At 35.4% G+C, this 27,375-nt stretch overlaps 1 protein-coding gene across 4 annotated transcripts in view; it reads left to right on the top strand.

Annotated features, from left to right (window-relative positions):
• Positions 1-27,099, top strand: part of LOC150106691 (putative phosphorylase b kinase regulatory subunit alpha) — a 745,167-nt gene extending 718,068 nt beyond the window's left edge. For all 4 annotated transcript variants that reach the window (XM_090393281.1, XM_090393285.1, XM_090393284.1 and 1 more), the window contains exon 32: positions 26,741-27,099. In XM_090393281.1, coding sequence (XP_090249407.1) covers positions 26,741-26,947 — 207 coding nt within the window. In that variant the 3' untranslated portion in view covers positions 26,948-27,099. The remainder of the gene's footprint in view (positions 1-26,740) is intronic.
• Positions 27,100-27,375: the final 276 nt, after the last annotated feature.

Here is a 27,375-nt window from a genome sequence, read left to right as displayed (position 1 = left end):
GAAATTCAACCGAACATGTTAAAATTCGTGAATGTGTTAAAACTAAGAAATATATATATAGTGAATGTTGTTATAGCAGTTTCACATATGGAATTCGGTTGAAGAGAGTTAGCATTTCAACTCAACTGGCGGCCTTTCTTTTATCTTTCAATCACACGACCTTTTGTTAATACTACATCAATCATATGCACTTCTTAATAAGTCTGTTATTGCTGTCTGTTTCGCGTTAGGCTTAATTACCATAAAGGGAGAAAAGTCGCAAAAAGAAAAATGTTCCGGGTCCGTTGCATAAAAAAGTCAGCCAGAGAGCCCCGGCTGAATTTAACCACTGGTTCCCAGAGTATAAAAGCTGCTGTTTCACTAATATGTTGGAACTGATACTGTGAATATATTCCTGCTTAGATATTTGAAAGTGAAGTTCTGCACTGGAAATTTCAAATTAAACAGTTTTACATCACATGTTCTCAGAAGTCCGATCCCCAACATTTTTTTTCTTTTGGCAAGTGTTTAAAATTTCGAAGTTTAAGAACCAATTTATAAATTAATTACAATTATTGCATGATGCCTCTGGAATTTATTTTAAGCGAGAAGATGAAGCATAAATTGAGTAATAATGGTCATTTATTTATAAAAGACAAAGAAAATGAAGAAAAGATTTTTTGGAAATGTGACCAGTTTCAAAAAATGTATTGCCATGCTTGTATTCATACAGCTGGCGACAACATTATCAAATGAATTAACCAACATAATCATGCTGGTAATGGCACGGGTTGAAGTAGCGAAGCTACTTAATGAGATTAAAGATCAAGCTTGTACAACTAACGATGGGACTCATCAAATTATCACAGAAGCATACACAAAAATATCTCCCCGGCATCGGCCAAATGCTGAGCAATGCCTCTGTAAAAGAAGTCTATTCGAAGAACTCCAAATCAAGCAGGACAGGCACCACCAAATCCAAATTTGTTAAGTAATTTAATTATTTCGCATATATTAAAATCACCTATGGAAATGAAGAGTTCCTTTTGCATGACAGCAACGATGGCCGCAACAGATTGCTGATATTTTCTACTAAACGAAATCTACAGTTGTTGTCGCAATCGACAACATGGTATGCAGATGGCACTTTTAAAACTACTCCACCTCTTTTTGAGCAGCTGTACACAATTCATGGCATTATAAACGATAACATGATTCCTTCTGATTCCGAATTTGCAATAAAAATATGCATGATATCGGCAATTGCTTTTGTGCCATCTACAAATGTTATACGTTCTTTTGAAATGTTATGTGAAAATAATGGCTATCCTGCTGAAGCTCAGTCTGTTCTACACTACGTCGAAGACACCTGGATTGGCAAACCTGATCGTCGATCACTTCGTCGTCCACCTCGCTTTCCCCATGCCTTATGGAATTGTTATCATGCTGCTCTGGAAGGGTTACCAAAGACAAACAACTCATGCAAAGGGTGGCATCATGCGTTCAGCAAACTAATTGGTGCTTCTCATCCGACAATAAGGAAGTTTCAAAAAAAATTTTAAGGATGAGCAACATTTCGATGAGGGAAAAATAGAGCAATATATAGCTGGCACCCAACCTACTCCTGGTAAGAAACGCTATCAAGATACTGCAAAAAGACTTCAGCTCATCGTTAGTGATTATGAAAATCATGAAACTCTTGGATTACTTAAGAGGAGTTGCTCATAATTTTTTATTTTGAAAACTTTGTGGCTGCGTATTCTCCTTTTTTGTTTCATTTTTTTTCCATACTGCTCAATTTTGAATAGTATGAAATTTTAAAAAGTGTTCCTTTTTGTGATCATCAAAACAGTCCTTTTCAGGACTACAAATATTGATAGAGAGATGCCTGATTGTACTGATTCCGGTTCCTCTTGAAGATAAATTTTTAAGTTGTTTTAATAACAACAGAATAATAATTGCTCCTTCGAAGTGGCTAATATTACAGTTTTGAAGGAATAAAATAAAAACAGAACATCACGACATTCATGCCTTCTAGGTGCACAACACTTGTTTTAACGTGCTTTAGTGGATAACAAACAGTTCAAATAATTTTAATTTTCACTAATACGTTTCATGTTTAACATCGTTTACGGTGTTCTTTTACCCCCTAATAATAAGTCTCGATTATTACAACTGCTGATTGTTCTTAGAAATCTGACAACAATCAGCAGTTAGTTAGATATAGCTATTCTCCCTAAATATTCTTAAATAGGGTGCTCTTTCTCCATCATCATCCTATCCCAGTTCTGTAACAATTAATATTCCATCTACAGAGCCTGTAGTAAGAAAGAATATGAATAACTTTATACGTAGATTTTTTTTTAATATTTTTTTTTCACATATATCCGCGATTAAATTTCCAGCGATGAATAGTCTCCGCGATGAATTTTCCTCGCAATGAATTGTCATCGATCAATTTTCCCGCAATGAATTGTCGTTGATGAACTGTCCTGACACACCTTCACCAGTCCAGAAGTTGTCATCTTTCTTACTATCTATCAAAGATGCTTTATCACCTTTATTCTTGCCTGGCGTGTATCAAATACCCTTGTTCTTGTCATTTTGCTACTTTGGACAGACTGGCTATTCTGCTACTATTAGACTCAAAGAACAAGGAAGATTTACACATAGGTTTCTGTGGTTAAGCAGTCCTGTAGGAAGTTTTTGGTATTGAGACCACATTGTAATATAAGGAGTTTATTTAAAATAAACAATGAAAACTCAACAGGTTTTGTGCATCGCAAGACTGACATCATCAGTTATATTGGTGAAACCACTCATATTGGTGAAACTGGACGTACAATCCCTATAAGGGAAAAAAAAAAAAAAAAAAAGACACATTAAATATAACAATTTTGGTGAAGCAGGCCTCTCAGACCATGCTCTCAACACCTTACACCAAATTGATTGGAAAAGTACCCGCTCTCTACACCAAACAAAAACCTGGTATGAATGAAAATTTAAAGAAGCCTACGAAATTCTCATTAACCACCCTGATATCAACAATAATGGTGGCATGAAAATTCCAAGAATCTGAATGGCACATATTCAGCCTACTTAATACTTAGTGCCCAGCATACTTTAGGACCTTAAGCAATCTTCAGCTAGTATTGGAAACCATTCCATACCAGCTGGTTGAAATTTATATGTATAATCATGTTTTTAATATATATACAGTGGTATCTCACTAATCTTAACTAATAAAAACCGTGCTCGTTCGAATTATCGAAAAGTTCGGATCAGCAAATTTCTCCCCAAGTGACAACAATAACTAGCATTTAAGACAAAAATAATCAGATTCTAATAGTATACAATTTAATTCTGTAAATAAATTAACTGATAGAAAAAACATTACAGTACAGTAATGTAAAACAAAAAAATAATACAGTAGACTCAAGTTTATTTTAGTAAAACATTTAATTTGTATGTGCCTGTATTGTTGAGGATTCTGATTTAATAAAATTGCATAGTTCAGTACGTAACTTAATTTACGTAAAAAATATCACTTTCTTGTACACAACACAAAAAGTTTCACAAAATAACACAAAAAAGTTTTTTTATTTCTTTGTAAAAAAGTCACCGATTTTCTTTTGCTTCCTCGAAGCTAAACTTTTTTCGAATGCTTCTTATCGGAGCTGCATTAGCAACAAAATTTTGTTTTGTGGAATGGCATATCATTCTGCTTATCCCATTCTATACACACATTTAAACTGTCAGCTGCCTCGTCATGGTTTACTTTTTTTTTCTTCAAGTTCTTCATCATCATCTTCTAATTCATTCTGTGGCATGATATTTATAATTTCATCACCTGATTTGATTTCGAATTCACTTTCGGTTCTAACTGTAATCCATTCCAGAACATCTGTTTGTGAAATTTTGACATCTGGATTTATATTTTTAACCAAATTATGCATGTTTTGAATTTCCTCTTTTTGTGTATATTTGTGATTCATGCCGACAATACAGTACATACTGTACAGTACAAAAAAGCAAATGTGTATACACAATAAATCAAAATAGTCCTCCAGTATAACCGTACTGTACAGTCGACAGTATGAAAAAAATACTGTACTGTAATAATAATAAAATAAATAATAATAGTTAAAATAATAATTATTAAATAAAAATAATAGTACACAAAATAATAATACATAATAAATAAAACTTTTTTCTTTCAAACTGCAGTTCGGATTACTGGAGGGTTCGGACTAAAGTGGTTCGGATTAGCGAGATAACACTGTATATAAACATGTTGCTCTCCAGCCCAATGTAATTGTGTAACCAATAGATAATAATAGGACTCTAGCATTGCTGTAGTCAAAGTTTTTTTTTTTTTTCCTCACCAGAGGTCAGGCCAACAATTGTTGTAACGGTTGGTCAGACTTTAGCAAACCATGTAGATTGTATTGCAGGTTGTTTCTCTGTATATAGTGTATATGCTCCAGAAGATGATCTTGATATAAAGATCGAAATGTCGAGTGTTGATTTTGGTTTATATTAAACTTAAGTTTTGCTCAAACACGGTAGTTGTCTCCATAATTTTCCAAAATGTACTAACATCATCAGGGGTAATGCTACATAAACATTTTACACAACAAAAGCCTGTTAACAATTATTTACACATATTAAATGTTTCTGATAACTTCATAACTGTTGAATAATTGATAAACCAGAATTCAAATGATACATTCATTACTGTATGCGTGTTGGAGCATTGCTAGTTGTTGATATCATGTTCTATGGTGGTATCACACGTGCTATATCCTAAAGTTAAATTCTGATGAATGCAGACCATACTTGTTGTAAAATTAAGCTTTGATTTTTATTGCATTGTGTAGAGATCCTAAGCATTGTTTATTTTTAATAAACTCCTTATATTACAATGTGGTCTAAATGCTTTGGATCCCTACACAATGGGACCACACCTGTCCAGCGAGGTCTTATCAAGGTCTTGTAAAGAGGCAAAATGACATCCTTATCTTTGCATGTTAAAGTTCATTTCAGCATTGCAATTATCTTTTGAGTTATATTTGCAATTTTTGTTACATGGCCCCCTGAACTTCAACTGCTATCTACTAACACTCCAGGATCCCTAGCTTAATCAGTTTCTTTAAGCATAATTCCACCAATATAATACGACATTGGATATTTAATCGCACCAAAGCATGTGATTTTATATTTACTGACATTGAACTGACATCCATTTTCCCATGCCTATTCAAATCATTCTGCAAATACTGCATATCAGCAGCATTCCTGATTATCCTACCTATCTTTGCATCATCAGCCAATAGCAGTATGCTGCCTGTCAAATCATTCACAATATCATTAATGTACAGATTGAATAACAGTGGACCGAGCACTGATCCTTGTGGTACACTACTGGGTTTTTTTTTATTATTAATCTTTGTACTGGTTATGGGCAGTACTACCCTTATATCACGCCCAGACTTGATATACGCCTAAGCCTTTACAAGTGTTTTACCCTATGCCTATTCTAGTTATCATTGTAGTCATTCTCTGGTGGCAATGCCATGCCACCAGTGTGCCCTGTAGGGCCCTCAAGGAAAGAACTTTTATATCCTTCTGCGTAAGCCCAAGCTGTTTTAAGTCCTTATAGCTATCCGCACTCCATACGCCATGTAAAGAGATAGTGGAACTGGTAAATCTTAGAGTTGCCCAATGCTCCTCCCATATCTTACTAACTAGATCTTAGTTATTCTTATAATAGTTAACCTTATTATTATGGCTATAGGCTAGTGGGCACCCTGTTCCCACCACCTATCCAAACGTCACCATCTCTTTTAATCACTAAGTCTGGCTTACACAAACTTGCGGAGGTCCTATAATGTGGTTCCACCGTGGTCTCCCAACCTTTGTTCTTAAAGCAATTGTTCAGAATGGAGACCACGGCATCATGCCTCCGCACGCAGATCCCATGGGCGCGGAAGGAACACTGGGCTATATGAGACATTCCCCTTGTCTAGTTCAATGGAAACATTGTTATAGAATGTCAGCAAGATGCTAAAACATGACCTTACCTTACCTTAGTAAACTCATGTTGGTCATTGCAAAGTAGAGATTCACTGTCAACCCATTTCTGAATGCGAGCCCTAACCAATTTTTCCAAAATCTTCACCACCACTCCTGAGATACTAATTGATCAATAGTTGGATACATATGTCTTTGCACCATCCTTGTGCAATGGAATTACCGTACATTCCATTCCTGTGGAATCTTCCCTGTTCTGAGACTGATATTAAACAACCTGGTCAAAGAAATGGCCAGTTCACCTGAGTACTCTTTTAGCACATATTCTGATATCCGATCAGTCCTTATAGCTGAATTCTTATTCAGTTTGTGCAACAGCTCTAATACCTCATCCTCATACACCTGAGCTTCTTCATCCAGTGAAGGGGTAGCAGTGAGCTCAATGTTGCATACACCAGGTTGATAGCTTTTAACAAAATGGGCACTCATTAGTTGAACAACCTCTTCTGTATCTGTTACCCTCATGACATCTGCATTTAGAAGAGTTATTCTTTCATATTCATTCTTTCTTTCTTTTACTTGCAGCATATCAACATAATTCTTGTGGATTGTCTTTAGCTTGCACAGTCAGTTTCCTTTTCATACTTTGACTTTGTTTTCCATACAATAATTGTGACTATTCTAGCCTGCAGCTTATAATTTTCATAAAGAACATCATCCTTATGCAGATGGTATTCCTTCTACATCATCTGTTTCTTACGAGTCTCTTGCTTAATAAGATCACAGATTCTTCCCATTCAGCAACCAATACCATTCCACTGAACTCAGTATACACCTCAGTTGGTCATAATTTTCTGCTTTGTAGTTCAGCATGCAGCCTTTTATGAATGGAATATTCATAAACTTAGTCACTTCCCATGTGAATATGTTGCTAACCTGAGGCAGAATAGTTACATCTTTAACTGAAACAGCCTCTGAAACTATGATCAGATCTAACACTCTTTGACCTCGAGTTTCTTCTGTCATATACTGCTTGAGAAAGTTGTCTCGTAACAGTTCAATAAATTCAGTTTCATTCTTCTCATGAGATTTTATTGCTACCCTATCAATATTTGGATAATTAAAGTCTCCCATTATGATTACTGTTTTCACACTCGTTGTCTCTATTTGGTGATAATTTCTTCATCACTAGCAACTGATCCATGAGGTCTATAACAACACTCCACTATGTAATTTATTTTGTTAAATTCCACCTCACATCAGATGTTGTCAAATTCACTGCCACATGAAATATTGTTACTAGTAATACAATCATAGTTCTCAACACTAAATGGATGCAGGTCATCTGATATCATTAGCAGCATACCTCCTCCTCTCCTATCCTGTCTGCTCTTCCTAAAAATACTTACCCTTTACACTCCATGCCAATTAACATGTCTGATTTTGATAGCCAGGTCTCACTAATGCCTACAATCTGAGGTCCCAACATATTAACCAAGGTAACAGACTCTACCCATTTGTTTCTGATAATCCTAGCATTTGTATGTAGACATAATAAGGTACCTTCGTGTTCTTTTGTATACTCTTGTCTACAGTCTGCATGACACAGTTGGACAACTTACAGATCTCTATTCTTCTCTACTGCCATATACATGTAGACATCTTTGCATATGTTTGATAGGTCCGATAATAATGCCTATGTCCATCATTAGCACAATTATAGAACATTTTCACTCTTACACACTCATTCTCATCATTCCTCCCATTGTAATTTAGTTTCCCTGACTCTCAGTGTTAGGTCTCATACCACTTATTAGTTTTTTCAAGACTCCTGATACCAAATGTATTCAGGTGTAGGATCATCCCTCTTATACAAATCTAATCTTCCCTCAAACTCACTCCGCACATCCAAAAAAACTCGCATCCATTTCTTCTACACGGCCTATGCACTGAATCGTATGCCATCATAACCCTTCTTCTTAATTCATTTTTATCATACCGAGGTAATATACTATTTCACTTTCTCACTCCTCTTCCAAAAACCTTTTCATGTCCTCTCTCATACTGAACTTATCACTAGTTATTAGTATCTACTACAATTACAATCTCATTTACTTTTCTTTTCTGTTTTTGAATTGTATGTGCAATATTTTTAATTTTTGCTCCTGGAAAACTTGACGTTATAACCTGCTCATCATAATAAATTTAGTTTAATCCTTTATCCAAGTGTGAGCAAACAAAGTTTACACCTGAAAGTATCTTCAGGACTGGGGTAAGGTGGTACAACAGCAGGCAACTCGTTGCAAAGGTGGAACAAGCTCACAACACTCCTATCTCAGTATCTCCCATAATGCAAAACACATCTCCTTGTGGATATGTATAATGTTATGCATTAAGGGGAGGGCCACTACCCAGACTAGTTTCGACCTTTATTGAGGTCTCACACCGTTGCTAATGCTTCTGCCTGGTATCTCCACTCAGGCCTGGCTCCCACTGAAGAGACCTCAATAAAGGTCGAAACTAGTCTGGGTAGTGGCCCCTCCTCCTAATGCATAACATTATACATATCCCCAAGGAGATGTGTTTTTGCATTGTGGAAGATACTGAGATAGGAGTGTTGTGAGCTTGCTCCACTTTTGCAGCGAGTTACCCGGTGTTGTACCACCTTACCCCAGTCCTGAAGATACTTTCAGGCGCAAACTTTGTTTGCTCACACTTGGATAAAGGATTAAACTAAATTTATTATAGTCTAACCAAGTGAAAAATAAACTTTCAACATCTTTCTCTAAATCCAGAGTAATTTAATAAAAAGGTGGCACACCGTTTGGCAACTCCTGTAGGTAGAGATAACCTTGCTAATGCTTCTGCCTGGTATCTCCACTTGGGCCTGGCTCCCACTGAAGAGACCTCAATAAAGGTCGAAACTAGTCTGGGGGTAGTGGCCCTCCCCTTAATGCATAACATTATACATATCCACAAGGAGATATGTTTTGCATTATGGGAGATACTGAGACAGGAGTGTTGTGAGCTTTCTCCACCTTTGCAACGAGTTTCCCGGTGTTGTACCACCTTACCCCAGTCCTGAAAATACTTTCAGGTGCAAACTTTGTTTGCTCACACTTGGATAAAGGATTAAACTAAATTTATTATAGTCTAACCAAGTGAAAAATAAACTTTCAAAAAAAAAAAAAAAACCTGCTCATCAACTGCATGTTTTATGATAGTCGCTATACCAAATAACATCCTTCTTTTTACAAACAATGTTACTTACCTTTTTTTCATGCTTACATGGTGATCAGAATACATTTTGAAAAATTATGGAGACAACTACCGTGTTATAGAGTAAAACTTTAGTTTATTATAAATCAAACTCGACGTTTTGACCTTCATATCAAGGTCATCCTCTGGAGCATGCACAATATATACAAGAAACAAGCTGAACTACAATCTACATGGTTTTCTAAAGTTACTGACCAACCGTTACTACAGTTATTGGCCTGACCTCTGGTGGAAAAAAAAAACCTTTACTACATCAAAGCTAGAGTCTTATTATTATTATTATTATTATTATTATTATTATTATTATTATGTGACACCTCCAGAAAGTCCAAAGACTCATCGAGGGAGAGTGTGCCAACAGCATCGAATGATTGATCTCCTTCCAACTACTAACCAAGCTCAAACTCGGGCTTAACTTCTTGCGAGCCATTAGTAGCAGAGGCTCTACCAATCGATCAACCTTTGCCAGGTTACAAAACTAAGAGTTGGGCTGGAGAGCAACATGTTTATATATATATATATATATATTTTTTTTTTTTTTTTTTTTAAAAAATCAACTGATTATACATATAAATTTCAACTAACTGGTATGGAATAATTTCCTAAAGTATGCTAGATACTAAGTGCGCTGAATATGTGCCCATCCAAATTCTTGGAATTTTTAAGATTTTTTTTTTCTCTTAAACAAGAATTAAAAATTATTAGCAACACATTTATAAATAATGGATATAACAAAAATACTATTAATAAAGTTCATAAAACTTCATCCAAAAAGAATACAGATTACAGTAAAACCATAGCCATCCCATACATTAAAGGGTTATCAGAAAAAATCAATAGAATCCTACACCATTATAGTCTCATTGCCACTTTTAAACCCCCATGAAATTAAAAAACATATTCAACTCCTCTGAGGATCCTCTCCTCCCATTGGCACATCCTGGAGTTTATTGCATCTATTGTACCTGTAACTTATCTTATATTGTTGAAACTGGACATACAATCCCTATATGTAAAAAAAAGAACACAAACGACACATTAAATATAACAATTTTGGTGAAGCAGGCCTCTCAGATCACGCTCTGAACACCCTACACCAAATTGATTAGAAAAGTACCTGCTCTTTACATCATACAAAAACCTGATATGAAAGAAAATTTAAAAAAGACTGTGAAATTCTGATTAACCATCTTAATCTCAACAATAATGGTGGCATAAAAATTCCAAGAATTTGGATGGCACATATTCAGCCCACTTAGTATCTAGCATACTAAGTGGGCTGAATATGTTAGCATACTTAGTATCTAGCATACTAAGCATACATATTTTTTTTTCCACCAGAAGTCAAGCCAATAATTGTAGTAACGGTTGGTCAGTAACTTTAGCAAACCCTGTAGATTGTAGTGCAGCTTGTTTCTTGTATATATTGTGTATGCTCCAGAGGATGACCTTGCTATGAAGGTCAAAGCGTCGAGTGTTGATTTTGGTTTATTTTAAACAAAAATTTTACTTCATAACACAGTAGTTGTCTCCATAATTTTTCAAAATGTAATGTTACTTTCCGAGTTACCTGATTCCATGCTTTGTTGTTTCTTATTTTGCTGCCCAATTTTCTTTTCCTTCCTATGTTCATTCAAACATCTTTTGAGTTTCTGTAATTCCTGCATTGTCTCTCTGATAATCTCCTTAGTGGAGATTATTGATCTTGTTTTCAAATTCACTGCTCTTCTTAGCATTATGTTTCTTGTGCGTTTTTGGCGCACAAGAAACATAACGCCAAGAACTATTTTGATCTATATTTATTATAGCAATATTTTAATGAAAAATATGTTCTAAAACACTAAATATACTAAAAAACACGAAAATCTACACTAATATACTATAAAGCATTAATTTTCTAAGGAGAAGAAAAAAACAATAAAACAGATAAAAACCACCACCTTTATATGACCTCTAAATTCACTGACCAATCACCTTATATAAGATTTTTGGATTCTGAAGGTTTAGGCCTTGCTTCTCATGCCATCAACACTAGACATAGTTCACTGGAACAATACCAGTTGGTTCAAATTTGATCATTTATTTTTTTAATCATGTGAAGTCAATGTCCTAATCTTAATCGGACAGACTGTATCCTATTTCTATGTTTTGAGAAGTGATTGCTGTTAATTGTTTAGAATATTTTGGATTTTTATTTATTTATTATTTTTAAATTAATTAATTTATTATGCATCTATTTCCATACCAATGATCTCTGTGTTTCCTCCTGCTGGACACGTGATAATATATACGTGCTGTATGGCTTGTTCTTGTATTTATTCAGAATTTAAATGTTGTTACCAGTTTTTCTGTCTTCTCTCTGAAAAAAGCTCATTACATATTCAGGAAAATTTATAGGAGTAATAAATTATATTTAGTTTTCTCTTACATGTATAAAACTATTATTCAAGAAATATAGTATGTCTAACACACACATCTTTCTATTAAACATCTAATAGATAGCTCCTCCAATGTTATTACCAGATCCAACACTCTCAAAATCTCTGTCCCCTCCATCACATGCTCTTTCAGATAATTATCCCTTAAGTGATTGTATAAATTCCATTTCCATTTTGACATGTGCCCTTTCAATCCTTATCTCAATGGTTGAAATCTCCCTGATAATTGCTCTGCCTGCACTCGTGCTATTCTGCTGACATTTTATCTGCATCTTCTTCTTCTTCTGGTCACCCTGGTCTATAGCAGCAACTAGCAATATATTTTGTCCTATTGTCCTCTATTTCATTCCAGAGAGCACTAAATGAACCATTCCCTAAGTTCTACAATCTTTCTTAACTTCTGGTAATTAATTTACGGAATTGACAACGCATATAAAGTAAAAAAATTAAAGATAACTTTAATGAATCACTTCTATATTTCGGCAATGTCACATTGCCATCTTCGGGAACATAAAAATATGGTATGTGCACTAAGGAACTAACAAAGCAAATGAGGAAGAAAATAAGAACTAATTTTGTTCCTAAAGTCCTAATGGTGCCCTCTTGCGGGCTAATTTGGTAGTCTTGGCAGTTGGGCTGAAGTTCTCAAAATGAAAGTCTCCCAAATTTGGGGCAGTTTCATGCACCCAAATTTGTTGAGGTTAGGAACGTTTTTTAGAGCTGCTGAAGATTCTTTGAATAGTCTTTCGTATTTAAACTTGCTGCAATGGATTATTTTTGTCTTCTTCCAACGAATTTTATGGTGGGTATCTAAGGCATGGTCTGCCAGTCCAGAGCGGCTGTACTGGTGAAAACGGATGTAGTCTTGGTGTTCTGAAATCCTGATATTTGTTGTTCTTTGGCCAAAGTAGGACAATTTGCAGCTGCAAGGGACCTGGTATACACCAGGTAGGTCTAGGGGAAGTGGTTGGTCTTTGGTAGAGCGGATAAGGGATGCCAACTTTTTATGTGGTCTGTAACAGGAAGTAAGGTCATATTTTTTGAGGATATTAGTTATTTTTTCAGAGGTGCCCTGGATGTAGGGGATAGTGATAGACTTGGTGTAGTCTTTATTGTGGAGGGGGGGAGGGGGGTTGTGGTTTATAGGTTTTAGTATTTTTTGGATTTTTTTTTTTGGGGTTGTAGCCATTGGCTAAGAAAGTGTTGAGGATGTGGTTTAGTTCCATAGTCAGGGCCTTGTCATCTGAGCAGATTAATTTTGCCCTGTTATATAGTGTTTTTATCACCCCATATTGTTGTGAGGGGGGGGGATTGCTGGTGAATGTATCTGCCAGTGTGGGTGGGTTTTCTGTAAACAGAGAAAACCAAAGATCCATCAAGCTGGCGGGTGATTAAAGTGTCTAGGAAGGGGAGGGTGTTGTTTTCCTCTTTTTCTAAGGTGAACTGAACTCTGGGATGTTGGTTGTTTAAGTGTGTTAGGAAGGAGTGGAGTGTATCTGAGCCATGTGGCCAAATAGCAAACACATCATCCACATAACGAAGCCAAATAGTGGGTTTTTGTGGGGCGGAGTTTAAGGCTTTCTCTTCAAATGTCTCCATAAAGAAATTGGCCAAGGGTGGGGAAAGTGGTGAACCCATGGCTGTCCCCTCTATCTGTTTGTAGAACTTTCCTTGCTAAACGAAATAGCCTGAGTTCATTGTGAACTGAAATAGGGCTGAGATATCGGGAGGAAACTTGGCTTGGATGAGCTCAAAGGTTTCTTTGAGTGGGACATTAGTGAATAGGGAGGAGACGTCAAAACTGACCATTATGTCAGTGTGTTGGAGAGTGAGGTTTTCTATACTGGCTTTAAAGTGGGCCGAGTTTTTTATGTGTGATGGTGTGTTGCCAGTGTAGTGTGTGAGCGTTTTGGCTAAATGTTTGGCTAATTTATATGTGACATTGCCGAAATATAGAAGTGATTCATTAAAGTTATCTTTAATTTATTTACTTTATATGCGTTGTCAATTCCGTAAATTAATTACCAGTTATGTCTAACCAACGTATAAGTCTTACTACTAGATTCTTAACTTCTATTCTTGTTGGTTGAAGTTCTTCAGCTATCATTAATGATATCCCTTCTCCTTACCTACTTTTTCTATTTTCACTGAAAATACAATGTCCATTGCATTCTATCCTTGTAACTACATCATTCTCTGTCAACCAGGTCTCACTAATGCCAGTAATTTTTGGCCAAGTCAAGCAGACTAGTGCCAAAAACTCCAACTTTATTTCTGATACTTTGTACATTTCAACATTCCTTTGTGTCCGCAGTTATCCTTGCATAATGTCATTACCTGCCCATTCCGATTTGAAACCTCGAAAATTGCATCCAGTTCTTTCATTCAGTTTTCATTCCAGTCATTCTGTGCTCATACTCTTCTATCCATAGGGGTTGCTATTTTAACATACTCATTCCTGCACTTGCATTCATTTGTCCCAGCAGTGTCTAGACACATGCTTTATTGCTTCCTCCCCTAATATCTCTACTTTTTCTGATATTGCACTTCCAAACTCTGATTGAACCATGCTTTCTCGAAGCATCTAACTCCAAAATCACTCAAGTGGAGTACATCATGCACACATCTATAAACTGCACACCATTCCTCCTACAACTCTTTTCATTGACTCATTAGCAATCATGGTTCTTCGTCTCAAATCTGTCCTGTCATACTGAGGCAATAGTTTCACAATCTTCTTCCAACAACTGCTTCATATCCTCTCTCTCACTGCATATTTCACTCCTTTCAAATCATTTGTGCCTGCCAAAACAATTAACTCATTTATTTATTTCTTCTGCAAACTTAAATATACCTCTTATCATTGAATTCCATACAATACTTTCTCTTTTCTCCCAGTTTCTTGCACTTTTATGCTTTACTCATGCACTCTTTCTTTCTTTTTCTCTCCTGCTGTACCACACACCAATTGTTTCTCCAGTCACTCGAGCTTACATTTTGTCCTTTGAGGAAGTCCATGTATGCATGCTATTTCTTTCCACACTGCCATCTCATCGTCCACATTTCCACTTCCTTCAAATTCTAATTTATATTTCGTCCATCATCCTACCTTATATCTTTAATATTAGTCACTTCATTCTTCTGCACCTGACATGACTCGCATTTGCTCACAAAACATTTTTGACACACATTCTCCATTCTTGCTCTCATACTACAAACCATTCACTGTCGGCTGTGAATACATTAAACACACACTACAGCTCACTAAATTCCACATATTAATATTAAGTCATAAGAATAGCAACTGGAGCATTTCACACTTTGACATCAACAGCTATTTCTAATATACACTAAAAATAAAATCCCTGCCATATCATCCCACATGACTAACTGTTTTCTGCATATGGTGGGAGAATGTGCACAACACCCATCAGACTGCAATATGATCCCTTGGTTTACTAATAAAAGCTGTCTTACAAGCCCTAGTTATTGGATAAGCAACATAGCATAGATGCCACTAAATTCACTTCCACCGTGGCATTCATACATATCATCCCTCCTATCACCAACAGCTCTTTCAAATTCATAGAAATGAATATGTTGATTTTATGCTAGTTTATGCTAATTTTTCAAAATCAGACACCCTAGCAGCATTACAGCTGAGCTGTAAAGTGCCTTAAAATACATAAGATTGTTATTGCTACCAAAGGTGCATAATATATACAGATTCACAGTGTTCCCTACAAGCAATAAGAACATTAAGGTCACAGACTCATCCAGCGCTCTCTTGAATCCAACAACAACATGTCTCTCTTAATTATGGAAGCTATGTCTGGATGTACACGTTTCTTAGGATCAAAGGGAATGAGGCTGCAAATCCTGCATCTAAATCAGCTTGTCATGCTTCCACCATCTGCCTGTCCTCATGCACTGATTATAGGCAGATCAAAAACAAGACTTTTATCCCAGTGGCAGTAATTATGGAATAGAGACCAATAATAAGCTCTGTCAAATTAAGTCTGAAATTAAAATGTAGCAGTCTAGTTTGTGCAGGGGCTGTAAAGAGGAAGTCATTCTTGTTTGGCTGTGTGTAGGTCATAATCATCAAACACTCCTTCCAGCTGAGGAGTGATGACATTCCAGTGTGTAAGTTCTGTAATACCAGACTAACCACCAAGCATAGTTTGAGTGCTCACAATTTTCTAATGAGCACAGTCACTGTTTTAGTCATATTCATAATTTGTCTAAGCCTTATACACTCAAGCAGATTTTATCATACTCACCAAATGTTTCCTTGGTTTATAAATTTTTACAGGAATAAATACTTTTCACTGTATATATGTCATATATTTACTATATATATATATATTATTTTATTTAATGAATGCTTTTTTGTATATATACTTTTAATACATATTTGTTTTTATTTGTTTTATACAATTTTTTTTACAATGCTGTTTATATCCCTTTTTTTTTTTTTTTCACTTGCTTCATATACACCTATTTACACTTGTTTTTGTACTCTTATTACGCCTTTCTTTACACCTGTTTATTTAACAAATTACCTTTACCTTAAGTACTGCTAAGATCATTGCTGGCAAAGCATGACCTCAATAGTCCTTGAACCACTGAACTCTAAATCAATCAGTCGGTCAAGCAGCTTTTGGGATATCCTGTATATTCCAAAGCTAAGTTAAATGGTTATCTGTTAGTTTATTAGTTTATTATTACTATCAATAGGTAACCATTACTTGTTGGGTTTACATTTTTATCTTAATTGCCAACACAAAGCTTAAAAATGCATTTCAGTACTTGTATTATTTTAGTCCCGAGTTTCTTTGGTTTCGCTCCTCCATTTTCACATAGTTTTATATATATAATTTCACAAAACAGGACATCTATAAGTTTTATCATATTATTATGAACTTTATGTTTAAGGTACTTAATAGAGTATTCTATGATAATTCCAACTTCATCATATGGGAAACCTTTAATTTTATGTAATGAAATATTTTCAGTGACTGAATGGGTTAAATTAATTTTTCTATATCACCAGGTCTCATTAAATAAATTTGTGATTGTTGAGATAGTGAAAACTCTGAATGACTTATGTATTGGGACTATGGTATATCTCCACACTCAAATCCATTTTTTATCTTATACAAGTATCTAAATTGTGAATAAATTTAAAGGAACTGGATCGTGAATAAATTTAAAAGAATTGGATTTGTGCATGATGAAGAAAGATCCAAATGCCCAAGTACAGCATGAGAAAGCATTGAATTTCTTCCCCATCTTCAAAGATCAGAAATTATCAGAGAGGAATGCATCTAGCAGATTAAACGTACCCAAAAACCAACAGTTCACAGAATCTTGCTTTTGACTCTGAAAGTAAAACACATTCATACATTGCCATCACTTGAGAATCTATATGCAAAGAACGTCAGTAGTACATGGGAAGTGCTTAGAGATTGTTTGAGAGAAGTAGTATCAGACTGCATACCCAAGATCAGGAAGATAAACCAAGTGGAAATTAAATGGATGAGTAGAGATATAAAACAAGAGCTGCAAAAAAAGTAAAACACTGTGGAGGGAATATAAAGAAAAAGGTGATCAGCATACTCATGAGCAGTACAAAGTGCAAGCAAGATGGGTGACTAGTTTGGTAAGAATGGCCAAATCAAATTATGAGGAAAAACTAGCTAAGCAGGCTAAGTAAACCCAAAAGAGTTTTTTTTTTGTTATGTAGCAAGTAAGAGGAAAAAATGACTATGGTAGGATGACTTTAAACATTGTCATGGTACGAAGGTGACAGAGGCAAAAGAAATAGCTGAGTTGCCAAGTGATCATTTTGCAAAAGTGTATCATCCAGGTGGAGATTTTGCTGTTACTGATGTGACAGAGATGCATATCAAAATTGAGATAAATGAAGAGGAAGTGTTCAGCATATTGAAAAATATCAATGTGAACACAGCAGTGGGATTGGATGGCATGACAGCCCATATACTACTTTAATATGCAAGAGAATTAGCATTGCCTCTAATGAAGTTGTTCAATTTAAGTTTCAGCTCTGGCGTGGTTCCAGGGAAACAGAAAGAGGGTAAGATAGTTCCATTACATAAAGCTGGCTCCAAGGCAGAAAATAGTAGTATCCAATAATATTGGAAAAGTTGGTTTAAGATAAAATTCAACATTGGGCGGATATGGATGTGATACTCTATAGTGAGCAGCCCAGCTTTGTAAAGGATAGGTCCTGTCTTAGTAATTTATTCATATTTTATAATAAAGGGACAGCAGAATTGAATAAAGGAAATGGCTACACCACGATATTGCTGAACTTTGCAAAGGTGTTTGTCAGAATTCTACACAGAAAACTATTATATAAGTTGGAGCAATCAGAATGGATATAAATCTGTTGCTATGGATACTGGGGATGGGCTGACAGACAGACACCAGAGAGTAGTATTTTGTGGGGTTGATTCTAGGAGAATGGGGGTGACTAATGGAGTATGAGGGTTCTGTACTAGGGCAACTACTTTTTAATCTGTTTATCAATGATATAGGGAAAGCAATAGTTGAAAAAGAAAGATTGGATGACTGATGAAATTCTTTCTCTCATGGATCAACGCAGATTATATAAAAATCATAATCCAACAAAATATACAGAGGTTCAGAAAATTATTAAACACAAGATCAAAAAATAAAGGAAATCTGGATGAATGAAAAATGTAAAGAAATAGAAATTCTACAGGAGAAACATGACAATTTTAATCTACACAAAAAGATGAAGAGACCTCGTGTATATATAATAAAAAACAATTCTGTATCCTTCGAAACAAAAAGGGAGAAATTATATCCAAAAAGGATGACAAAATACAAGAATGGGTGAAATATATAGAAGAACTCTTTACTGATAACAGACAGAACCCAGAAAATACTTATGAACATATGAAGGGTCCATGCATTCTGAAATCAGAGGTGGAATGTGCATTAAACTCAGCTAAAAATGGTAAAGACTTGGGACCAGATAGAATACCAGCAGAAATAGTAAAGTTATTACAAGGTGACAACATTAACATATTAGTAAAGCTATTTAATAAGATCTACGATACAGGCATAATCCCTCAAGACTGGTTACAGTCGGCCTTCATCATGCTACCTAAAAAAGTAAATGTGAAAACTTGTAACGACTATAGAATGATCAGCCTAATGAGTCATGTTCTCAAAATGTTTCTGAAAATAATTAAAAAAAGAATATACAGAAAATGTGAAGACACCATCAGTGATACCCAATTCGACTTTAGAAACGGCTTGGGAACAAGAGAGGCCCTTTTCTGTTCTCAGATCTTATTTCAAAAATGTATTGACCAAAACAAGGTAATATTCATTTGCTTCATCGACTTCGAGAAAGCATTTGACAAAGTCCAACATGCTAAAATGATTGTACTATTAAAAAGAATTGGATTACATGGTAAAGACATCAGGATCATTGAAAACTTATATTGGAACCAAAAGGCATCTGTTCAAGTTGATGACATTATTACAGACTCCATTAACATCAAACGAGGAGTAAGGCAAGGATGTGTGCTGTCACCTCTTCTTTTTAACATCTACTCAGAAGCCATATTTCAGAAAGTCTTGGAAGGAAGAAAGGAAGGGATTAGTGTAAATGGTGAAATCATCAGTAACATCCGATATGCCGATGATACAGCTCTTCTGGCTGACAATATTCAGGATCTTCAAAATCTTTTGGAACTAATAAATGCAGAGAGTGAAAAAATGGGATTAAAAATAAATATCACCAAAACTAAATTCATGGTCATAAGTAAGAAACCAATTCTTAATTTAGCACTTTCTTTAAATAGGAAACAAATAGAAAGAGTGGCAAAGTATAAATATCTTGGATGCTGGTTAAATGAAGATTGCAATCCAGAAATGGAAATAAAAGTTAGAATTGAAATGGCAAGAAAAAATTTTCTCTTGATGAAATCAACACTGTGTAACCGCAGTTTAAACTTAGAGCTTAGAGTACGCATGGTTAAATGCTATGTATGGTCTGTACTGCTGTACGGTGCAGAAACTTGGATCTTGAAGACAACATCAATAAAAAGACTTGAAGCCTTTGAGATGTGGTTATACAGACGAATGTTAAAAATCCCCTGGACAGCAAAAACGTCCAATCAGGAAGTACCGGATCAAATGAGGAAATCACGTGAACTTTTAGATACCATAAAAAGGAAGGAAAACTGCATATCTTGGTCACCTACTTCGTAATGAAAAATATAAGATACTTCAGTTGATTATAAAAGGGAAGATAAATGGAAGAAGAGGACAAGGAAGACGAAGAAAATCTTGGCTGGCAGATATCAGACAGTGGACTGGTATGAACTCTGAGAGACTGCTCAGAATAGCTGAGAATCGCTCTAAATTTGCCAAGGTGGTCGCCGACCGATAGGAGATGGCACTCAAAGAAGAAGAATAGTTGATAAAGGTGAAAGGATAATGATTTCAATTTAATGTTGCAAAATGTAGGACTGTGCACTTCAGGTTGAAAAGGTTGCATACAGTGTATCATATTTATGGTAATGGATTGCAAGAAAATGATGAGACTAGAGATTTGGGGATAATGGTGAACAGAGAATTGAAGTTCATAGGTCATATTGCAAAATTTCATAAAATGGCTCAAGGGATTGCTTGGATGTTGAAAAACACTAACAAGTAAAGATAGGGAACTTATTATTCTTCCTTATAAGGCTATGATTCAGCTCCACCTTGACTACTGTGCACAGTTTTAAAAGAGGTATATCGTGAGTAGACATATCGATACAAAATTAATAACGGAAAACTCACGTACAAAGAGTATTTAATAGTATAATTTTTGCCTGTGTGTCACAGGCATCTTCAGTACATTTTAAGCCCAAATTAAACAATAACTGACAATTCCAAAAAGTGCCACCTAAGTAGCTGGTGTAAGATAACTAAAAAGGCAATAAATTTCCTAACAAAAACAAAAAAAAAATGTATACAATAAAAAGTTAGGAAAGATTAGCTGATTTATAAAGTACCATCTCCCTTAAAGGGGATAGACGTAAGCCGTCGGATCTGTTTAGGTTAGGAGAATGAAGTAAAGTTTCACATGTTTCTTTATAAATGCGTTCCATGAGGAACCAACTTTTGTGAAGGACTCTTGTCTTTCTCCAATGAACTCTATGTCTAGTGAAGATGGCATGTTCTGCAAGTCCAGACTTTTCAGGTTTAAAGTATTCAATATAAGATTGGTGTTCTTCTAGCCGAATAGAGGCAGATCTTCCTGTTTGTCCGAAATAAGATAATCCACAAGAGCACGGAATCTGGTAGACACCTGGATAATTAAGATATGGAAGCTTGTCCTTAGGAGAAGTGAGAAAGGTGGAGATTTTTCTAAACGGTCGAAAGGCAACAAAAATATTCAGTGGTTTTAAAACTTTTGCTGTACGTTCACTAATGCCTTGTACATAAGGGATAGGAATGAGTGTTATTTCTTCTGTATTTGAAGAGGAAGACATATTAAAACTACTCAAAGCTCTTTTAATGAAGCAATTCTTATAACCATTAGATAGAAAGGAAGAAGTTATATATTGCAGTTCTTTCTGTAAAAGATCGTCTGAAGAACAAAAGGAGTGGGCCCGATGAACCAGTGTTTTAATAGTTCCTGCCTTCTGACTGGAGTGGTGATGAGATTCAGCATGGATATAATGGCCTGTATGAGTCTTCTTTCTATAGACTGAAAAATGTAGGTTACCATCTGGTAATACATTCTGGTTATTTTTCCTTTAAAAATAAGTTGTATCAACAAATTGAAGGAACAGCAATGGGCAATCCTCTTTCTCCTGCTATCTCCAATTTCTTTATGGAACATTTTGAACAACGTATCTTTGACAACATTTCTCCCAGACCTACTCATTGGTTCAGATATTATTATTACCCCAAGACCTCAAGGAGTCAAAGACTCATCTGGGAGGTCCTTTTATCACACACACATCTCATCATACCGTGTCTTAAACACGGTATGATGAGATGTCGATGATGAGATTCCATACATTTTTGCTGTATGGAATGGCTCTTCTGATGAACTTCAACAGTTTCTCTCTAAGTTAAACGCGCTTCATTTGATCCAGTTTACTCTAGAAGTAGAATCAAATAAGCAGTTAGCCTTTTTAGATCTTCTAATTCTTCGTCAACCAGATGGTAACCTACATTTCTCAGTCTATAGAAAGAAGACTCATACAGGCTATTACATCCATGCTGAATCTCATCACCATCCCAGTCAAAAGGCAGGAACTATTAAAACACTGGTTCATTGGGCCCACTCCTTTTGTTCTTCAGACGATCTTTTACAGAAAGAACTGCAATATATAACTTCTTCCTTTCTATCTAATGGTTATAAGAATTGCTTCATTAAAAGAGCTTTGAGTAGTTTTAATATGTCTTCCTCTTCAAATACAGAAGAAATAACGCCCATTCCTATCCCTTATGTACAAGGCATTAGTGAACATATAGCAAAAGTTTTAAAACCACTGAATATTTTTGTTGCCTTTCGACCGTTTAGAAAAATCTCCACCTTTCTCACTTCTCCTAAGGACAAGCTTCCCTATCTTAGTTATCCAGGTGTCTACCAGATTCCGTGCTCTTGTGGATTATCTTATTTCGGACAAACAGGAAGATCTGCCTCTATTCGGCTAGAAGAACACCAATCTTATATTGAATACTTTAAACCTGAAAAGTCTGGACTTGCAGAACATGCCATCTTCACTAGACATAGAGTTCATTGGAGAAAGACAAGAGTCCTTCACAAAAGTCGGTTCCTCATGGAATGCCTTTATAAAGAAATGTGAAACTTTACTTCATTCTCCTAACTTAAACAGATCCGACGGCTTATGTCTATCCCCTTTATGGGAGATAGTACTTTATAAATCAGCTAATCTTTCCTAACTTTTTATTATATACATTTTTTTTTGTTTTGTTTTGTTTTTTTAGGAAATTTATTGACCTTTTTAGTTATCTTTTACCAGCTACTTAGGTGGCGCTTTTTGGAATTGTCAGTTATTGTTTAATTTGAGCTTAAAATGTACTGAAGATGAAAATTATACTATTAAATAATCTTTGTATGTGAGTTTTCCATTATTAATTTTGTATCGATACTGTGCACAGATTTGGTCACCTGGGTTTCTTAAGGACCAGGAGGTGGTAGAGGAGATTCAGAGATGAAGTGACTAACCTGGTGACAAGTTGAAGGGTTGTGGGTTATAAAGTTTAGTTGATAGATGGAAAAGAGGGGACATGATAGACACTTTTAAGATACTAAAGGGAATTTATAAAATTGATACAAAGGAAATTTTTCAGTATATGACAAATAGTCAGAGAACTAAGGCCATCTGTGGGAGTCGTGTAAGAGTGTGGTTAGTAGGGGTATGCAGACAAGATATTTTGCATGGAGAGTGGTGAATAATTGCCAGAATTAGTTGTGAGTTCCCTGAAAGTGAATGAATTTCATGAGAGGTATGACAGGTTTTGTGTGTGTAATAATTAACTTGGGTCTTCCATGATGGGTCTCCTCACTTTATGGAGATATTGTATAATAATAATATAAACCTTCAGAGATATCATTAGTTAACTCAGTAGCAAAAATTCACTGTCTGTAGTGCTCATGAATTCCTAGTTAGTATGGAAATTAGCTTAACTCTCCCTCCCCCCACACACACACAATCTGAAAGACTTTTTAATGATATATTGCTCTGTAGGAGACATGCTCTTCGTATACATAAAGAGTATCATGATATACAAAATGTCATACAAAAAACTTCTCTTTACATTTGGATATAATATGAAAAAAAATTTATTATACACTGGTCATTCTGGATAATTAGAGGATTAAATGAGCTAGAAAGCTTTGGAGCGAGCGAGCAAGGGAGAGAGAGAGAGAGAAGCAGTGTGACTTTAAGCCTTTAGTAACAATAAGCAAGGCATTCAGGAAGTGACACATCAAACAGTGTCATTTATCTGCTTAAGTGTTTTTTTTTTTTTGTTTTTTTTATAAGCCTAATGAATGTCTACAAGGGGAAAGTTATTAGCTATATATCAGATTTTTTCACTTTTATTATTTTTTTTATAATCAACTGCATTTTATTTTTAGAATTTACATTTTAAAATTATTTTACAATTTATATTTTAGATTATCTCAGCTTAACTTCATTTATTGCTGTCCCGACTATATTTTTAACTGATTATTTTGCAATTATTATTTTCCCTTTTCGTTATAATCCTGCCAAAAAAAGATTACAAACCTAATCCCTGTGGTAGTACATTAGAAACAATAAATGAAATTAGAAGTTAAGACTGAGATAATCTAGAAACCTACTTGAAGGACCAAATGTGGTCTTTCCTAGGCCTCTTTAGGCCTTCAATAAGTAAGATGTGGTTTTGTCAAAAAGTCAAAATCGTCTAACACTTAATGACTTGTGATGCCAATAATGATAGGATGGGGTGGGGTAGGGGGAGTACTTCTAATGATTTGCAGAGAATTCAGCCAAAAAGTATAGGAGACAGCCAGGAGGACAGCTGTTCATTTTAAGCAATCTGGTGTGAGATTAAGGCCAGTAAGACAAAATATACAGCTAGTTGTTTCTATAGACCAGGGAGTTCCAGGATGATCTGGAAAAAATGCATCAGAAAATTAGTACAATGACTACAGGTCAAGTAATTATTATGGGGGACTTCAACTGTGGAGATATAGACTGGAAGAAAGATCACATGGCAGGAAGGAAATGGAATTTATACACCTCAAAATAATTTCCTTGCACAAGGGAGGTTTTAAGACTGCAGTAGCAAATTACAAACCAATCAGTATCTCAGGCATGGTGGTAAAAGTACTGGAAAAATTGGTCAAAAAGAGAATTCAAGAATGGTGGATAAAAATATTACTATTTGGTAACCTCCATGGAGTCAACAGACTCATTGTAGAAGGCCCACTCAACTAGCATAGTTATCATAATGAGCTTTCAAGTTATTTACACTACCTGCACTCACAACACACTCAGGCAATGAATTCTACTCACTAACAACTCTCCACATAAAAAAATCTACTCCTTGCTCCGTCTTCACCACATCTCTATACAACTTCCAGGGATGGCCCCTCATTCTTCCCATCTTAACATTCACTCTTTTTATAATTTCTTCTGTATTAATCTGATAGAATCCCTTAACTAACTTGACGGTCTCTATCATATCTCCTCTTTTTCCCCTGTCCACCAACCTCTGTAATCTGCAGTCTCTCAAATGCTCTTCATAACCTCCAGAGTCCTGATATCACTTTGGTTATTTGTCCTTGGATCCTCTCTAGTGTTTTCACATCACAATGAAAACTAGGTGGATAAACCTAGTTTATTCACATTTGTGGTCTGACCAGTGACTTATATAGATGCATCACCACCTCCTTATGATACTGTATGAGGTTCAACATGGCTTTGTGAAGGGTAGCTCATGCCTTAGTAATTTACTAACTTTTTATTATAGAGTAACAGCAGAGTTTGATAAAGGAAATGGTTATATGATGATTCTGCTGGATTTCACAAAGGTATTTGACAGAATACCACATGGAAATCTGTTATGCAAATTAGAATAAATGGGATGGATATGATGTGCTGGTTATGTGGATAAGAAGGTAACTGCTAACAGATATCAAAAAGTAGTATATGGAGGTATAGAATGAAGTGAAACAGGTGACTAGTGGTGTGCCACAAGGTTCAGTGTTAGGACCACTACTGTTTAATTTGTACATATATGGTATAGGAAATAACCTGAAAGGAAATATTCAGTTGTTTGCTGATGATTCGAAATTAGGTAGAGTAATAGGTAATTAAGAAGATAATCAAGGAGAGCTTGCAGGAAGATTTAAATAGGCTCTCAGTATGGGCAAAAGATAATGGATGTCAGTTTAATGTGGAGAAATGCAAAGTTATGCATTTTGAAATAAATATATCACAGCTATGTACCACATGGATGGAACTGTATTCCAGGAAATAGATGAAGCTAGAGATTTAGGAGTGGTAGTAAATGGAGGGTTTAAGTTTAGAGGACATATTGCTAAGGTAGCCCATAAGATTACTTGGCTGTTTAAGAGGTTGTTATTCCTCTTTATAAGGCCTTGATATGTTCACAGCTGGATTATTGTGTTCAAGTGTGGTCTCCTGGATTTCTTGGGGATGAGGAAATAGTGAAAAATCATTGGCGAGTGACCAAGATGGTGAGTGGTCTGTGGAATGTTCTGTATGAGGATAGATTGAAGGTGTGTGGATTACAGAGCAGAAGTTGGTTGATAGGAGAAAAAGAGGTGATATGATAGAAACATTTAAGTTACTTAAAGTGTTTTCTAGGATTAATGCAATGGGAAATGTTTCAACACTTGGCTAGAGGGGGCCAGAACAAGGGATCATCCCTGGAAGTTGAATATAAGTGTGCCAAAGAATTTAGTCCTCACACACCTAGATTCTTTGCTCGGAGAGTTGTGAATGAGTGAAATGGTTTGCCAGAGTCGGTTGTGTGTACTGTATCTGTTAATGGGTTCAAGGAGAGGTATGATAGATTGTGTGGATAGTTTGGGTCTCCCGCAATGAGTCTTCAGACATCATGGAGATGCCCATACAGTAATAATAATCTGGCCAGGCTAGTCACTGCACATCAACCAGTTTATTCAAAATATCCACTTATTTTAGTGATAAATGAATTTCATTTATCACTGAAGAGATTTGACAAGGTTTGGTGTTAAATCTCAAAATTACAGATTCGAGACTACCCTAGTAGCCCATCCCCAACATTAATATACAATAGATTCAACCTTTCATGGTGAGATATTTATATTAAAAAAAAAAAAAAAAAGTTGTGGATATGTGATTCATGACCTTTGGTTGACCCATAGAACAGTTTAAGTGTTAATACATTAATTAACACAGATTTTTTTTCTTTTTTTCTTACAGCAAAAAGTAAATGGAGATGCTACCCTCTGCTGTTTAGCACCAATGTCAAACAGACATTTTCCATGTGGTGGTGCTGTAGGTATCTGTCAATATTTTTATGACAGTGCTCCTAGTGGCTGTTATGGTACTATGACTTATCTGATCCGAGCTGTTGCCTCAACTCTTGACTGTTTGCCAAAGCATGAATTGGACTGCACTATAAGTTGAAATAATATTGTTTTTGTCAAAATTCATTACTTTCATTCTTTTTTCCTCTTCTGGTATGTTTGCTTAAGATTTAGAATTCACTCAGAGATAAAACTGATTCATTACTTTAGAAAACATTTCTTCCGGTCCAGTTTCTCTCTGAGTGTGTGTGTGTGTATATATATATATATATATATATATATATATATATATAAAATGTGTGTAAATATATATATTTAATAAAATTGTTACTTATTTGTTTGAGTAATATATGAATAATAAATAACACTGTTTTTGCAAATATGAGATTCCTTTCCTGTTTATCACTAACTGCATGGGAGTTTTGGGCTGGATCATTTTAGAATTATACTCATGACATCTAAAGTTCACGAGAGTATAGTTGATGTACTGTTCCCTCATGAACTTTAGATGTTTTTTGATTCTTAGTT

The sequence above is a fragment of the Typopeltis vanoorti genome, chromosome 5 (genome assembly GCF_054136105.1).
Source record: "Typopeltis vanoorti isolate ZY-2024b chromosome 5, IOZ_Tvanoo_1.0, whole genome shotgun sequence".
Taxonomy (NCBI): domain Eukaryota; kingdom Metazoa; phylum Arthropoda; class Arachnida; order Uropygi; family Thelyphonidae; genus Typopeltis; species Typopeltis vanoorti.
This window is presented reverse-complemented; position numbering and strand designations above follow the sequence as displayed.